The sequence below is a fragment of the Haliotis rubra genome, unplaced genomic scaffold (genome assembly GCF_003918875.1).
Source record: "Haliotis rubra isolate DU_JTF1 unplaced genomic scaffold, ASM391887v1 Scf258, whole genome shotgun sequence".
In the NCBI taxonomy this organism is placed as follows: Eukaryota; Metazoa; Mollusca; class Gastropoda; order Lepetellida; family Haliotidae; genus Haliotis; species Haliotis rubra.
In genome coordinates, this window is record NW_025766647.1 from 707,047 (window position 1) to 724,137 (window position 17,091).

General features: G+C 46.4%; 2 protein-coding genes across 3 annotated transcripts; both read right to left on the bottom strand.

Moving 5' to 3' along the window:
• Nucleotides 1–1,037: 1,037 nt before the first annotated feature.
• LOC124279907 (sporozoite surface protein 2-like) lies at nucleotides 1,038–8,685 on the bottom strand. Its single transcript, XM_046715787.1, has 12 exons — nucleotides 8,613–8,685; nucleotides 7,159–7,328; nucleotides 6,280–6,971; nucleotides 5,538–5,622; nucleotides 5,058–5,232; nucleotides 4,799–4,972; nucleotides 4,271–4,470; nucleotides 3,609–3,788; nucleotides 3,311–3,523; nucleotides 2,008–2,312; nucleotides 1,794–1,971; nucleotides 1,038–1,397 (listed from the first exon to the last, which is right to left on the bottom strand). The coding sequence occupies exons 1-12, from the start codon at nucleotides 8,683–8,685 to the stop codon at nucleotides 1,038–1,040; spliced, it is 2,805 nt and encodes a 934-aa protein (XP_046571743.1).
• On the bottom strand, nucleotides 8,482–16,867 carry LOC124279894 (lysosomal-associated transmembrane protein 4A-like). Of its 2 annotated transcripts, none has more exons than XM_046715775.1 (7): nucleotides 16,663–16,867; nucleotides 14,025–14,196; nucleotides 13,116–13,192; nucleotides 11,916–12,044; nucleotides 11,589–11,684; nucleotides 11,021–11,122; nucleotides 8,482–9,711 (listed from the first exon to the last, which is right to left on the bottom strand). In XM_046715775.1, the coding sequence occupies exons 1-7, from the start codon at nucleotides 16,762–16,764 to the stop codon at nucleotides 9,631–9,633; spliced, it is 759 nt and encodes a 252-aa protein (XP_046571731.1). In that variant the 5' UTR covers nucleotides 16,765–16,867; the 3' UTR covers nucleotides 8,482–9,630. The 2 variants fall into 2 exon arrangements, with proteins under 2 accessions (XP_046571731.1, XP_046571730.1); XM_046715774.1 differs by having other exon boundaries at nucleotides 8,482–9,714; nucleotides 16,663–16,865.
• Nucleotides 16,868–17,091: the final 224 nt, after the last annotated feature.

Sequence of the window (17,091 nt, forward strand, 5' to 3'; positions counted from 1 at the left end):
AGTGTAAAATGCAGTGCGTACATCATCTTACTTTACACATAATGTTTACCAAACGGTCCTTCCTTCAAGTTTGGAAAGAGTCGGAAATCTTAGGTTCTACATCCCCTGTAAACTATGGATGTCCAGTGAGTCTCAACCATTCTTTGCAGTCATGGCAACAGCAGAGTTGTCAGCCTTTTACGGAAACTTGGGTCTCGTTGAAGATCTGTCTTGTTGGGGTAGTCGTCTCACTGGGAAAGTCGGTCTTGTTGGCAAATTGGTATGGTTAAGGTCAGCCTTGCTGGGGGAAGACAGAATAGTTGGGGACAGCATTCACGTCGGCCTTGTTGGGGGAAGACAGAATAGTATAGTTTGTTGGGGAAGACAGAATAGTTGGGGTCAGCATTCACGTCGGCCTTGTTGGGGGAAGACAGAATAGTTGGGGTCAGCATTCACGTCGGCCTTGTTGGGGGAAGACAGAATAGTTGGGGTCAGCATTCACGTCGGCCTTGTTGGGGGAAGACAGAATAGTTGGGGTCAGCATTCACGTCGGCCTTGTTGGGGGAAGACAGAATAGTTGGGGTCAGCATTCACGTCGGCCTTGTTGGGGGAAGAGAGAATAGTTGGGTTGTCAGCATTCACGTCGGCCTTGTTGGGAAGACAGAAGACAGAATAGTTGGGGTCAGCATTCACGTCGGCCTTGTTGGGGGAAGACAGAATAGTTGGGGTCAGCATTCACGTCGGCCTTGTTGGGGGAAGACAGAATAGTTGGGGACAGCATTCACGTCGGCCTTGTTGGGGGAAGAGAGAATAGTTGGGGTCAGCATTCATGTCGGCCTTGTTGGGGGAAGACAGAATAGTTGGGGTCAGCATTCACGTCGGCCTTGTTGGGGGAAGACAGAATAGTTGGGGACAGCATTCACGTCGGCCTTGTTGGGGGAAGAGAGAATAGTTGGGGTCAGCATTCATGTCGGCCTTGTTGGGGGAAGACAGAATAGTTCGGGTCAGCATTCAGGTCGGCCTTGTAAGGGAGGTCGCCCTTGTCAGACAGGTTGGGATTATCTTGAAAGGTCGGCCTTGTTGGGGAGGTTGGCCTTGTTGGGGAGGTCGGCCTTGTCGGGGAGATGTCCCTTGACAAACAGGTTGGGCTTGTTGGGGAGATCACCCTTGTTGGGAACATCGCCATTGCCAGGCAGGTTAGGCTTGTTGGGGAGATGACCTTTGTTGGGGAAATCACCCTTGGCAGGCAGGTTGGGCTTGTTGGGAAGATCACCCTTGTTGAGGAGATCACCCTTGTTGGGGAGATTACCCTTGTCGAGGTGATCACCCTTGTTATGGAGATCACCCTTGTTGGGGAGATCACCCTTGACAGACAGGTTTGGCTTGTCGGGGAGATCAGCCTTGTCAGGCAGGTTGGGCTTGTTAGGGAGATCACCCTTGTCAGGCAGGTTGGACTTGTTGGGGAGATCACCCTTGTCGAGGAGATCACCTTTGTTGGGGAAATCACCCTTGTCGAGGAGATCACCCTTGTCAGGCAGGTTGGGCTTGTTAGGGAGATCACCCTTGACAGGCAGGTTAGACTTGTTGGGGAAATCACCCTTGTCGTGGAGATCACCCTTGTCAGGCAGGTTGGGCTTGTCAGGGAGATCACCCTTGTCAGGCAGGTTTGACTTGTTGGGGAGATCACCCTTGTCGAGGAGATCACCTTTGTTGGGGAAATCACCCTTGTCGAGGAGATCACCCTTGTCAGGCAGGTTGGGCTTGTTAGGGAGATCACCCTTGTCAGGCAGGTTGCGCTTGTTGGGGAGATCAGCCTTGTCGGGGAGATCAGCCTTGTCAGGCAGGTTGGGCTTGTTAGGGAAATCACCCTTGTCGAGGAGATCACCCTTGTCAGGAAGGTTGGACTTGTTGGGGAAATCACCCTTGTCGAGATCACCCTTGTCAGGCAGGTTGGGCTTGTCGGGGAGATCAGCCTTGTCAGGCAGGTTGGGCCTGTTAGGGAGATCACCCTTGTCAGGCAGGTTGGACTTGTTGGGGAGATCACCCTTGTCGAGGAGATCACCTTTGTTGCGGAAATCACCCTTCTTGAGGAGATCACCCTTGTCAGGCAGGTTGGACTTGCTGGGGAGATCACCCTTGTCGAGGAGATCACCTTTGTTTGGGAAATCACCCTTGTCAGGCAGGTTGCACTTGCTGGGGAGATCACCCTTGTCAGGCAGGTTGGTCTTGTTGGGGAGATCACTCTTGTCGAGGAGATCACCCTTGTCAGGCAGGTTGCACTTGCTGGGGAGATCACCCTTGGCCGACAGGTTGGACTTGTTGGGGAGATCACCCTTGTCGAGGAGATCACCCTTGTAGGGGAGATCACCCTTGTCAGGCAGGTTGCACTTGCTGGGGAGATCACCCTTCTCAGGCAGGTAAGGCTTGTTGAGATCACCCTTGTTGGGGAGATCACCCTTGTCGAGGACATCACCCTTGTCGGGGAGATCACCCTTGGCAGGCAGGTTGGGCTTGTCAGGGGGGATAAGCCTTGTCAGGCAGGTTGGACTTGTTGGGGAGATCAGACTTGTCAGGCAGGTTGGGCTTGTTATGGAGATCAGCCTTGTCAGGCAGGTTGCACTTGTTGGGGAGATAACCCTTGTCAGGCAGGTTGGACTTGTTGGGGAGATCAGCCTTGTCAGGCAGGTTGGGCTTGTTGGGGAGATCACCCTTGTCGGGCAGGTTGGGCTTGTTAGGGAGATCAGCCTTGTCAGGCAGGTTGGGCTTGTTAGGGAGATCAGCCTTGTCAGGCAGGTTGCACTTGTTGGGGAGATAACCCTTGTTGGGCAGGTTGGGCCTGTAAGGGAGATCACCCTTGTCAGGCAGGTTGGACTTGTTGGGGAGATCACCCTTGTCGAGGAGATCACCTTTGTTGGGGAAATCACTCTTGTCGAGGAGATCACCCTTGTCAGGCAGGTTGGGCTTGTTGGGGAGATCACCCTTGTCAGGCAGGTTGGACTTGTTGGGGAGATCACCCTTGTCGAGGAGATCACCCTTGTCAGGCAGGTTACACTTGCTGGGGAGATCACCCTTGGCCGGCAGGTTGGACTTGTTGGGGAGATCACCCTTGTCGAGGAGATCACCCTTGTAGGGGAGATCACCCTTGTCAGGCAGGTTGCACTTGCTGGGGAGATCACCCTTCTCAGGCAGGTAAGGCTTGTTGAGATCACCCTTGTTTGGGAGATCACCCTTGTCGAGGAGATCACCCTTGTTAGGTTAGGTTGTCAGGCAGGTTGGGCTTGTTAGGGAGATCAGCCTTGTCAGGCAGGTTGGGCTTGTTAGGGAGATCAGCCTTGTCAGGCAGGTTGCACTTGTTGGGGAGATAACCCTGGTCGGGCAGGTTGGACTTGCTGGGGAGATAACCCTTGTCGGGCAGGTTGGGCTTGTTGTGGAGATCACCCTTGTCGAGGAGATCACCCTTGTAGGGGAGATCACCCTTGTCAGGCAGGTTGCACTTGCTGGGGAGATCACCCTTCTCAGGCAGGTAAGGCTTGTTGAGATCACCCTTGTTTGGGAGATCACCCTTGTCGAGGAGATCACCCTTGTTAGGTTAGGTTGTCAGGCAGGTTGGGCTTGTTAGGGAGATCAGCCTTGTCAGGCAGGTTGGGCTTGTTAGGGAGATCAGCCTTGTCGAGGAGATCACCCTTGTCAGGCAGGTTGCACTTGCTGGGGAGATCACCCTTGTCCGGCAGGTTGGACTTGTTGGGGAGATCACCCTTGTCGAGGAGATCACCCTTGTAGGGGAGATCACCCTTGGCAGGCAGGTTGGGCTTGTCGGGAGGGATAAGCCTCGTCAGGCAGGAGCCTTGTCAGGCAGGTTGGACTTGTTGGGGAGATAACCCTTGTCGGGCAGGTTGGACTTGTTGGGGAGATCAGCCTTGTCAGGCAGGTTGGGCTTGTTGGGGAGATCAGCCTTGTCAGGCAGGTTGGGCTTGTTGGGGAGATCAGCCTTGTCAGGCAGGTTGGGCTTGTTAGGGAGATCAGCCTTGTCAGGCAGGTTGCACTTGTTGGGGAGATAACCCTTGTCGGGCAGGTTGGGCCTGTAAGGGAGATCACCCTTGTCAGGCAGGTTGGACTTGTTGGGGAGATCACCCTTGTTGAGGAGATCACCCTTGTCAGGCAGGTTGCACTTGCTGTTGGGAGATCACCCTTGGCCGGCAGGTTGGGCTTGTTGGGAGATCACCCTTGTCAGGTTGGACTTGTTGGGGAGAGATCACCCTTGTCGAGGAGATCACCCTTGTAGGGAGATCACCCTTGTCAGGCTGGTTGCACTTGCTGGGAGATCACCCTTCTCAGGCAGGTAAGGCTTGTTGAGATCACCCTTGTTGGGGAGATCACCCTTGTCGAGGAGATCACCCTTGTCAGGGAGATCACCCTTGGCAGGCAGGTTGGGGCTTGTCGGGGGAGATAAGCCCCTTGTCAGGCAGGTTGGACTTGTTGGGAGATCAGACCCTTGTCAGGCAGGTTGGGCTTGTTATGGAGATCAGCCTTGTCAGGCAGGTTGCACTTGTTGGGGAGATAACCCTTTGGCAGGTCGGGCAGGTCGACTTGTTGGGGAGATCAGCCTTGTCAGGCAGGTTGGGCTTGTTGGGGAGATCACCCTTGTCAGGCAGGTTGGGCTTGTTAGGGAGATCAGCCTTGTCAGGCAGGTTGGGCTTGTTAGGGAGATCAGCCTTGTCAGGCAGGTTGCACTTGTTGGGGAGATAACCCTTGTTGGGCAGGTTGGGCCTGTAAGGGAGATCACCCTTGTCAGGCAGGTTGGACTTGTTGGGGAGATCACCCTTGTCGAGGAGATCACCTTTGTTGGGGAAATCACTCTTGTCGAGGAGATCACCCTTGTCAGGCAGGTTGGGCTTGTTGGGGAGATCACCCTTGTCCAGGCAGGTTGGACTTGTTGGGTCAGGCAGATCACCCTTTGTCGAGGAGATCACCCTTGTCAGGCAGGTTGCACTTGCTGGGGAGATCACCCTTGGCCGGCAGGTTGGACTTGTTGGGGAGATCACCCTTGTCGAGGAGATCACCCTTGTAGGGGAGATCACCCTTGTCAGGCAGGTTGCACTTGCTGGGGAGATCACCCTTCTCAGGCAGGTAAGGCTTGTTGAGATCACCCTTGTTGGGGAGATCACCCTTGTCGAGGAGATCACCCTTGTTAGGTTTAGGTTGTCCAGGCAGGTTGGGCTTGTTAGGGAGATCAGCCTTGTCAGGCAGGTTGGGCTTGTTAGGGGAGATCAGCCTTGTCAGGCAGGTTGCACTTGGGGGAGATAACCCTGGTCGGGCAGGTTGGACTTGGAGATCAACCCTTGTCAGGCAGGTTGCACTTGTTGGGGAGATCACCCTTGTCGGGAGATCACCCTTGGCAGGCAGGTTGTTGGGGAGATCACCCTTGGCAGGGGCTTGTTGAGATCACCCTTGTTGGGTCGAGATCACCCTTGTCAGGCAGGTTGGGCTTGTTAGGGGAGATCAGCCCTTGTCAGGGAGATCAGCCTTGTCGAGGAGATCACCCTTGTCAGGCAGGTTACTTGCTGGGAGATCACCCTTGGCAGCAGGTTGGGCTTGTTAGGGAGATCAGCCTTGTCAGGCAGGTTGGGCTTGGGCCTTGTTGGACTTGGGGGAGATCAGCCTTGTCAGGCAGGTTGGGCTTGTTGGGGAGATCAGCCCTTGTCAGGCAGGTTGGGCTTGTTAGGGAGATCAGCCCTTGTCAGGCAGGTTGGGCTTGTTGGGGAGATAACCCTTGTCAGGCAGGTTGGGCTTGTAAGGAGATCACCCTTGTCAGGCAGGTTGGACTTGTTGGGGAGATCACCCTTGTCCAGGAGATCACCTTTGTTGGGAAGATCACCCTTGTCGAGGAGATCACCCTTGTCAGGCAGGTTGGGCTTGTTGGGGAGATCACCCTTGTCAGGCAGGTTGGACTTGTTGGGGAGATCACCCTTGTCGGGAGATCACCCTTGTCAGGCAGGTTGCACTTGCTGGGGAGATCACCCTTGGCCGGCAGGTTGGACTTGTTGGGGAGATCACCCTTGTCGAGGAGATCACCCTTGTAGGGGAGATCACCCTTGTCAGGCAGGTTGCACTTGCTGGGGAGATCACCCTTCTCAGGCAGGTAAGGCTTGTTGAGATCACCCTTGTTTGGGAGATCACCCTTGTCGAGGAGATCACCCTTGTTAGGTTGGGTTGTCAGGCAGGTTGGGCTTGTTAGGGAGATCAGCCTTGTCAGGCAGGTTGGGCTTGTTAGGGAGATCAGCCTTGTCAGGCAGGTTGCACTTGTTGGGGAGATAACCCTTGTCGGGCAGGTTGGACTTGTTGGGGAGATAACCCTTGTCGGGCAGGTTAGGCTTGTTGGGGAGATCACCCTTGTCGGGCAGGTTGGGCTTGTTAGGGAGATCAGCCTTGTCGGGCAGGTTGGGCTTGTTAGGGAGATCAGCCTTGTCAGGCAGGTTGCACTTGTTGGGGAGATAACCCTTGTTGGGCAGGTAGGGCTTGTTAGGGAGATCAGCCTTGTCAGGCAGGTTGGGCTTGTTATGGAGATCAGACTTGTCAGGCAGGTTGCACTTGTTGGGGAGATCACCCCTGTCAGGCAGGTTGGGCTTGTTAGGGAGATCATCCTTGTCGGGCAGGTTGGGCTTGTTGGGGAGATAACCCTTGTCGGGCAGGTTGGACTTGTTGGGGAGATCAGCCTTGTCGGGCAGGTTGAGATCAGCCTTGTCAGGCAGGTTGGGCTTGTTGGGGAGATAACCCTTGTCAGGCAGTTTGGGCTTGTTGGGGAGATCAGCCTTGTCAGGCAGGTTGGGCTTGTTGGGGAGATCAGACTTGTCAGGCAGGTTGCACTTGTTGGGGAGATCAGCCTTGCTGTCAGGCAGGTTGGGCTTGCTAGGGACATCATCCTTGTCGGGCAGGTTGGGCTTATTGGGGAGATAACCCTTGTCGGGCAGGTTGGACTTGTTGGGGAGATCAGCCTTGTCAGGCAGGTTGGGAGATCACCCTTGTCAGGCAGGTTGGGCTTGTTGGGGAGATCAGCCTTGTCAGGCAGGTTGGGCTTGTTGGGGAGATCAGCCTTGTCAGGCAGGTTGGGCTTGTTGGGGAGATCAGCCTTGTTGGGGAGATCAGCCTTGTCTGGCAGGTTGGCTTGTTGGGGAGATCAGCCTTGTTGGAGAGATCACCCTTATCGGGCAGGTTAGGCGTGTTGGGGAGATCTCCCTTGTCAGGCAGGTTGGGCTTGTTGGGGAGATCAGCCTTGCTGGGGAGATCAGCCTTGTTGGGGAGATCAGCCTTGTCAGGCAGGTTGGGGTTGTTGGGCCATCGGCCTTTTCGGCCTCCAGTATTGTGTTTTATTTAAGAAATACAGTTTGCACTACCACCATGTATAGTGTAATAAAACACACTTTTGCCAAGAAATATTACAGTTAAAGCACGAGGACGCTTGCGTCCGAGTGCTTTAACGTCATAATAGTTCAGGGAGAAAGTGTGTTATATTACACTATACATGGTGGTAGAGCGAACTGTATTTCTTTTCTAAGAAGCCAAATTTAATACTTTCTAAGGATAAATACGATTAATTTAAGGCAGAATACAAACGGCGGTGTCGGTGACCTAAATTAAGAATCTTCGCACAGGGCTAACTGGCGCGCTGTTCTATTGATGTGTCTGCCCCCCTACGTTAAGACGAACGCTACCAGAAAAACAAATGATAAACAGTTTCATGACGGTTTACGTTCGGATTAAATATCTTCTCTAAAGTATTTTAATTACATCTGTGATTAACGTAAACCATGTGAATGTCGTATTTCTACTACCAACGTATGTTTAGATCAGTACATCCAGACGAAGCTGAGTAGTCTAGCAACATTCCACGATTGCATTGTGGGAATGTAAACATTGCGAACGTTACCGTGTCGCTGAAAACTTGCGAGTCGAATTGAGACATTTAAAACGTCAGAAAACATAAACGTAATGTTTCCACCAGTGATGTTAGGTGAGTGAAGCAACTGCAAACCAAGAAACGGGATGCAACGCAGTAGTTTACTGTAAGAGGCTGTACGAGGCGATGACAACTGACATGCATCGTGACGTCGCTTACACTGTGACGTAATGTAAAATGGTTCGATTACGAGGGGGCACACTAGAATGGCGCAGTGACGGGATGGCGTCATTCAATTGTTACGTCATCAAAAAACTATACCTTTATTGTCTGATAATGTATTTTTTTCTCGATTGTTCTAAGCGCTAAGCATCTTAGAATTCAGAATGTTATGAGTTATTCTCGTATTTTGTGTGTTGTAGTTTCACTGCTATGTAAGAGCATGTTCGATCAGCCCTTCTACTGTCTAGTTTCATCATATTTTACAAATGACTTGGTAATGGCCACAAAATGAGTTGCCACAGACGAACAGGTGATTTTTAACCTCACTTGACCAGACAAATACTATGTTACATAGAGTATATCAATCTGGCAACAACAAAGTCTACTGAGAATTAGGGATTTTATTTCTGTAAGTCATAGTACTTTTTATACATAAAGGAAGAGCACCACACGTTCCCATTCAAATAAAATCCAGAATTAACTTACATCCCTTATATGAACAAAAGATGCACAATACTGTTAAACTGTTCCTTGGTGTTTCTGGAGTTATCACTGAAGATAACTGGAACCAGTTGCTTCACTGACAACATTGGTATCTCTGTCAAGGAACAAGACAGCCCACTGAGACATGGAATCCCAGATCACATAAACAATCGTGTACCATGTTGTACTTTACAAATGACATTTTTTCCCAAAAATATATCTAAAAATTTGAAGCCAATAAGATTGTTTATTCTGAAGTCTCTGACAAAACCATTGTATTTGCTGACTGTAGCAGGCTGTGTGTACAACAGACTACAGATATATATACAACAGCAGCCACATCAGCAGCCTTGCTAGGACAGCTGTACAACATCACCCACAATCACAATAACAAGAAGAAGTGCACGAAAACCGTGAAGAAAATACACCTCATACCATCAGATGTTTCAACCTTAACAGGCCCTACTAATACAAAAATATTACAAACAAAGCCATCTTCTGATTGAATAAAGTTAGTTCCTCAAACATTATGCATGAAGACGTCCTTGTGCTTGTGCAGGTGAACGACCAAAAGGCACAGATTAAACAGAGACAGTATTGTACTCAGTGAATTATTTTCTAAATTACAATGAACTAGTTTACTGCTCAGATGTTTTTGATGAATATTGTTTACATGTTTGTGAAAGCCCATGTTATGTAGTTAGTAGATTAGTAACCATGGTAACCATATGTGTTACAAGCAACAAGTGTATACAGACATCACTAAAAATCATTGTGTTCAAATACAAAATGGCGAAAATTCCCCTTTATTGATAAGCACAAAATCACATTAGCAGGTGACTGCTTCATAAAATACCAACGAGCTATACCCAGATAAACAAAATACCCTCACTTCACAGTTAAACATATATCTTTCAAATACAATTTTATAAGATTTGGGCTATTAAAACTCCTATATGAACTGGAAATGAACAAAAACAATGTTCATATAAATATATTCCCATGTAAATCTCAAACTAAGTTAAGACCCAATGTGCTTGGTAACCAAGAGTTTAGTTTGCAGTGTAGGGAGGTGGCATGTTGGGGTCCATCGGCATCTTGATGGCATCCTCGTACTTGGGGGGGAGAAGCATCTGCTGCAAGAAACATAACATCACAATTATACCATTAAACCATGCAAGAGATTTATGTTGGAGACATCTGAATGTAGGGGACACCTGAATGTACACCTGAATGTAGGAGACACCTGAATGTAGGAGACACCTGAATGTAGGAGACACCTGAATGTAGGAGTCACCTGAATGTAGGAGACACCTGAATGTAGGGGACACCTGAATGTAGGGTAGACACACCTGAATGTAGGGACACCTGAATGTAGGAGACACCTGAATGTAGGAGACACCTGAATGTAGGGGAGACACCTGAATGTAGGGGACACCTGAATGTAGGAGACACCTGAATGTAGGAGACACCTGAATGTACACCTGAATGTAGGAGACACCTGAATGTACACCTGAATGTAGGAGACACCTGAATGTACACCTGAATGTAGGAGACACCTGAATGTACACCTGAATGTAGGAGACACCTGAATGTAGGAGACACCTGAATGTAGGAGATACCTGAATGTACACCTGAATGTAGGAGTCACCTGTGTACACCTGAATGTAGGAGACACCTGAATGTAGGAGTCACCTGAATGTAGGAGACACCTGAATGTAGGGGACACCTGAATGTAGGAGACACCTGAATGTAGGAGTCACCTGAATGTAGGAGACACCTGAATGTAGGAGACACCTGAATGTACGGGACACCTGAATGTAGGAGTCACCTGAATGTAGGGGACACCTGAATGTAGGGGACACCTGAATGCAGGAATCACCTGAATTTAGAAGTCACCTTAAGCAGGAATAACCTGAATGTAGGAGTCACCTGAATGTAGGAGACACCTGAATGGAAGGGACACCTGGATGGAAGGGACACCTGGATGTAGGAGACACCTGAACGAAAGGGACACCTGTATGTAGGAGACACCTAAATGGAAGGGACACCTGAATGCGGGAGGCACCTGCTCCAATCAGAACATCAAGATTGTTACAGAAATACTGGTACACATACACCATCTTTATGCAGATTCATATGTAGCATGATTTTGTTTTTGCTTCTCAGAAGCCATAACACTTGGAAATGACAGAGCATAACCAAACAGCCATGTCACAGTACAGGAATACAATTACTGTCCATTCAGAAAAGCAAGATAACACTGAGATTCTTTATGCATCAATGGCAAGTGATATGACCTTCCATGTATGACCTGTCTGCTTTGGCTGACCTTGACATGGAGAGTACAACATTGACATTAACAGCAACAGACAGATGTTTGAGGAAATGGCACCACAATCTTAAGGCTATCAGTGAAACATTTGTGCTACGTCTCTCTACCTCAGTGTCGGGATCCACGTTGTATTCACGGACCATGTTCCTTGAGGCATGTCTCATCTGCAGATATTTGTAGCAAGCCCAGACGACACCAATCAGGTAAGCCTGAAATACATTTTATTGTTAGTTCTTCTCGATGCTAAAAGTGTGAGTAAAATGACCACTCCCAAACAAGTTGATGTAACTCAAAGAATGTTGAAGCAAGTTAAAAGGTCTGTTCTGTTACAACAGGAACCAGGACGAGCAACAAAGTAAGTGAGGATCTCTCCATTACCAATACTGGTGTTCCCTGGGGTGCACCCTCAACTTCATTCTATATTAACAACTCTCCTCATAGAACCCCACAGCAAATCTAAATTCTACAGCCAGTTTCAGCCACAAGGTAGCACAACCAGCAGCTCCATCTCAAGGAGAACACGGGTTGTGTCCTCTGTCTTAGTACTCTTACTGTCAGCAAAAGCCAGATTAATGATACATGCCTGTTTCCACATTAGAAGATGGCAAAATTAAAAACTCTACTTAGCAGATTGCCAGAACATAAACAACTGATCAGCATTTCTGTCTCACTGACCTTGACGCAGAGAATGATGATGAAGATTGTGATGAAAACTAACATCAGCCAGTCCGAGTTCATCTCCAAAACACGGTCCATCCCGGGGAAGTTAGCCTGGTGTCAACACAAACAAAACTTGGTGATGACACTGTCAGCACAGTTAGCCTGCTGTCAGCTGATGTCAGAAAAGGACCTCAATTTGTTACACAACACAAGCAAGTGCTAATCAACAATAACTTCCAGAAGGCACATACCAGCATATTTCTACAGTGTCAATGTGAGAGGAGAAGGTGATGCAAGTTTTACATGTTTTGGGGATTACTGTTGTCCACTAGCAGTACTGACCAGTCCTTGTTCTCGGATCCAGAACTTGATGTTGGGGGCATAGGTGAAGTAGCCCACTACAGTCAGGCAGTTGAGGCAGAAGTCGAACACTTGCAGGCAGAAGAAAGGCATCAGGTAGCCAGGCCGGGTCTGTTATAACAACATAAATTGTAGGTCTCTGATAGTTCCTGTACAACAGTTCTACATCAGTGACACTTTGAAAGACACTAAGTATGCAGGTTCTCTATGGAATAGTCTCTGTGGTATTAGCTTCCAGACCACCAGAAAGTAAAATATGCAACATGGTTCAAATTTCATGAAATTTTAGGTTAATCTAAGCACTTATGACTGACTCCATAACAAAATAATAAGTGTCGAAATATTCAGAAAAAGCTGTGTCATATGTCAAGGTCAGTTTGAAGGTCGTTCACTCATGAAATGATGTGTACAAATAGTCCCTGAGAAAGTATTTGGCAGTTTGATATGGAGAATGACATTTGTAACACCACTTATGTTTACAACAGTAATGTTCCTGCATGTGATTGGTCAAGGTAACGAAGTGTTCACTGAACATCAAAACTACTTGTGTACAAGATAACCTTTAGATTAGACTAAATTTGTCTTGGAATATTTTGACATCTTACTTCCTGCGTTCACTCAGATTGTCAACTTGAAATGTGGCACTGTTCCTGGTTGTTTCAAGCATGCAATTGTGAAACCTTTGCTGAAAAAACCTGGTTTAGACTCCACCTGTTTCAATAACTATAGGCCGGTGTCTAATCTACCATTCCTCTCCAAGGTACTTGAAAGAGCTGTGAAGGTGCAACTTGGTCAGCACTTGAGTAAACATGACCTCTATCACAAATTCCAGTCCGCCTATAGGTCATTCCAGAGCATGGAGACAGCTCTGCTCCGTGTTGTTAATGATTTGCAGTGGAGCGTTGACAGGGGGAACTCAGCCGGTTTTGTTCTCTTTTTTTCACATTGTTTTGAGAAAGAGGGGGTGCACAGTTCATTTTCACGAGAGTTTCAATGGTCATTCAATAAACTTTTAGGACAAAAGAGGGTGTGTGCACCCCTATGTATACAGAGGAGGAACTAAAATTCTGATAGTCTTGAACATGACTCTTCATATGTTCCACACGTTGCAAGAATGTATACATGGAAATCTATAATTAACATACAGGAACACACTCCCACCGACTCTCACACTCAGCTTACCCTTACAACTCCATAGATGAGAGCCACAGTGATCATGAGGTAGGCCACCGTCAGGGCATAGCCCACACACAGGTCCTCTGAAACACACAAATGTCTAGCATCTGGCAGATATCTACAGTCAACAATCACCCATCACATCCATCAGAACCAATACAATTAATGTCGAGGCTCTAGCTATCTAGCGCTCATGCTCACCAAAACATTAACATCAAACTGCAATAAATACGACTTATTAATGTACACGATATTGACTGTAATTTTTGGATACAATTAACAAAATAGATAAAAAACCAAACTAAGTCACATATAAAATGAAATGGACACTATTTCTAACCAAAAAAAGGAAATTACATGATTACAATGGACATAAAATTTTGGATTTGTAGAGGGGTATTTTTGATGTTACATCCTCATAGTAACGCCTCTGGGGAAAACACAATCAAATTTATTATCAGATCATGGTGCATATTATGCCCACACCTTTCCACACAGCTTATATATTCCTTTTATATTTGTAAACGGTGTGCTATACACTAAAGAAGACATAGTAGTCATGGTAACACAGTCGTTGAATTGGAATTATTGCCTGGTCCCTTCTTCCTCACTATCTCTTCACCAAGCCTATTCTTACATGACTCTTTAAGCTGATACACATGCAGTTTGTAAACATTTACCAATTATCATCTTCCAAGATTCACAGAAATTTCAAATCTTAGAACCATTCCATGAAAGCAACACAGCTTGGTCCTCTCATTTTCCTTTGTTATTTTATCAGCATTTACATGTCCAGAAATGAACCTTAAAGGAAATAGGCATCCTTTGACCTTGATCATGCTGACCACTGAAAAAAGTCCTGACCCCATATCAGCTACATTAAATTCACAAAACTATCACGGAAAACATGTGAACCTTTGGTGAGTGATTTCTTCACGAATGACGGATACGCCTGGAAGCCCTGATCCCTGCCAGTTTCAGCCACAATGATACCATCAGTGTCCTGGGTGAGGCCCTGTTTGGGTTGCAGAATGTCTGGGTGGAAGGACACCAGGATCAACATTCCTATCAGGAACAGCTGCATCAGCTGAAACAGAGCGAATCACATTTGAACCCTCAAAATACCTTCACACAACTGCACATCCGTCTGTATAGTGATGGGTAAGGCAATTTGGATATATTCCTAGTTCAACTCTTAAAATGATGAATTTCTCACATATTTCATTTGTGGTAACTGCTCACCATACTAAGTGGAAGCAAACTATAGAACATGCATCCTTTGTGTTTATAGTCTTGTGAGTGAGTGAGTGAGTGAGTGGCTGAAGATTTACGCCGCACTCAGCAATATTCCAGCTATATGGCAGTGGTCTGTAAATAATCGAGTCTGGACCAGACACTAGGTCGCACTTGGGGCGTGTGTGTGAAATAATACATAATTGATGTTGGCAATCTATAAAATGTCTAGATACTACAGTCATATTATAAATTAACAGTATGTATAAGCATATCGTGTGCATTTCATTAGGTTTCAAATGCATACAAATATGATAATAAACTAATGAGGATTATAAGACAAAATATAAAGACGTACATTGACTTCGTTATTTTCAGTCCTAACATTTTTCACCACTGGCAGATGGTTAAACTTCAAAATGTCTTCATTTGTTATCAAATCGATGAGGATGGAAATACAGTCAGACCTTGTTCATCCGAACACTTTGGTTTTTCATTGAATTGTTTGGACAAACGAATCATTCGGATATCTGAATCAGGACCTAGGCGGTCAGCTACATGTGAAAACAAAACAACTAAAAATGTCCGTATGATCCCTGCATCCATTGGCTGAATGTGTGCGATTGTGTTGGGTGGCAGGAAATGGACAGCCACGCTGGTCAGTTTCAGATTTTTACAGTTGTGACAAGCCGCATTGTCACAAGCAAAATGACCCGCCTTCCACGTGACCTCATCTGTCGATCAAAAGACAGCAGCCAATCACGAAACAGCTCTGCTGTCATCCACGCCTTTGTGTTGTTTCTATATCCAGCATATCTCTGGATTGAAATTGCTATCAAAACAGCTAGGCCTACGAGATTTGCCAATAACAAAAGGTTTGATTTTTACAGTTCCAGTTGAATAAGCACACAATGCTACAGTGATCCTTTCCTTTGATCGCTTAGGTCCACTAACAGGTTGTGACGCCAATGTGTGATTAGATCCCAGTTTATAGAACAGTCCAGTTTCGTCAGTGTTGAATACGCCAATGTGTGATTAGATCCCAGTTTATAGAACAGTCCAGTTTCGTCAATGTTGAATACGCCAATGTGTGATTAGGTCCCAGTTTATAGAACAGTCCAGTTTCGTCAATGTTGAATATGTCTTCTGGGTCATATTCGTGGAGCACACTTTTCAATTCCTCTCGGCCTTTTACAACAGATTCTTTGTCAGCACTAGCTGCTTCACCTTGGAAATGCTTTTTTTTGATACTATGACGCTCTTTGAAACACATGAGCCAGTCTCAATCAACGATTCGAATCGATGTCCACTCAATGTCAAACTTTAATTGTTTCTTCTCTAATTAACCTACATGCCCTGTGATAAATATCCAATAAACAATGAATTAACTAGCAGCCAGCACAATGTTTTGACAAGCGGTAGACATCGTGTTTTGATACCTTGCCGACAACAGACCTTGGGTTTTGATATAGGATTGATCAAAGGTCAATGCAGTGAGCACTGTTGAGGAGCAGTAAACATCAGACATCTTGCCGACGACAGCCTTGGTGTTCGGATATACGAGGCAAATTTGTACATATTTTGCTGTTTCGTTACCAAAATTGACCGTTCGGATACGGAAACCGAATATTCGGATATACGAGGTAAATTGTAACTAGAACATTTTGTGAAGAATGTTCGTAAACCGAGGTATTCGGATATCTGAAGTTCGGATATACAGGTCTGACTGTATTATCGAGTAAAAAAGATTTCCTCTTTGTTGATCAATCTATACTTATACTATCAATTGCGCATGCGGGTAGCGCAGCTGAGGTCACGAACCAGTCAAGAATTATGGGATATCATCCGGGTACTCACGGGAGAAAAACAATAACAAAAGCAACAACCAGTCCACGGAACTTGTTCTGGATCAGTGGCCCTTTAAGTATTTATATATATTCTAAATTAAGGCATATCATACTATATGTTGATGGCTGTGTGCTGCACTACACATTACAATATGGTAAATCCAATGAACACTGTCTTACTGACCGAAATAAACGAGACCTATAGATTACAATAGAAACCATTTCAAACTGCCAGATTCAAGATTATTTGTTAGATGGTTCCGTAACTTGGGGTAAGTCATCAGTAGATTCGATCGTACCTAGATCGGCGATAAAGTTCACACAACTATTGTCTAAAGTAAATACCAGCATATGAACTAGGAAATGATACATAATAAAGGTTGTTGGTAGCATTGTTATATATCTAAACAGCTAAATGCAACACGGATGTGACTGTTGGTTAAATTAGTCAATATACACAAAACGAAACTAACCAAGTTCCACAAGCCAAGGAGAATGGTACCAGTCTTGACATGGCAGCAGATACAACAGCGATACGACTGAGGGTCGCTTTGGTCAAACTTTAGTCGCATCATTCAGAAAGTAGGGTTGTGAAAACAAGTTTGTTTTCACACACAGCTGACAATGTATTTCACTTCTACAGTTAATGGCGGCACTTCCTGTTTCTAAATATATATCTCTACGCGACATAGAAATAGTCCCAATATATGAATTGTGTTTTCACACGAAATGTAGCGAATTAGATTTGTATTTTAAACAATTTGTAAATGATGATGATATAATCCTTATAGTCATGACAACAAAATAAATCACTCCTTCTTGCGGAATGTTTTTTAAATATAGATCTTGTGCGCAACGCGGACACACTCGACATAAATTGATGTGTAAACGGATCATTGACC

Coding starts and splice junctions, on each gene's coding strand:
- LOC124279894 (XM_046715774.1), bottom strand. CDS start 16,764: ATGATGCGACTAAAGTTTGACCAAAGCGACCCTCAGTCGTATCGCTGT. Junction 14,197..16,662: donor TCCTTGGCTTGTGGAACTTG/GTTAGTTTCGTT, acceptor GCTCTGTTTCAG/CTGATGCAGCTGTTCCTGAT. Junction 9,715..11,020: donor ACGTGGATCCCGACACTGAG/GTAGAGAGACGT, acceptor TGTTTCTTGCAG/CAGATGCTTCTCCCCCCCAA.
- LOC124279907 (XM_046715787.1), bottom strand. CDS start 8,685: ATGTTGTCAGTGAAGCAACTGGTTCCAGTTATCTTCAGTGATAACTCC. Junction 5,233..5,537: donor CAAGGGTGATCTCCCAGCAA/GTAACCTGCCTG, acceptor TCCCCTAACAAG/CCCAACCTGCCTGACAAGGC. Junction 3,524..3,608: donor AGCCCAACCTGCCTGACAAG/GCTGATCTCCCT, acceptor CTCCCAAACAAG/GGTGATCTCAACAAGCCTTA.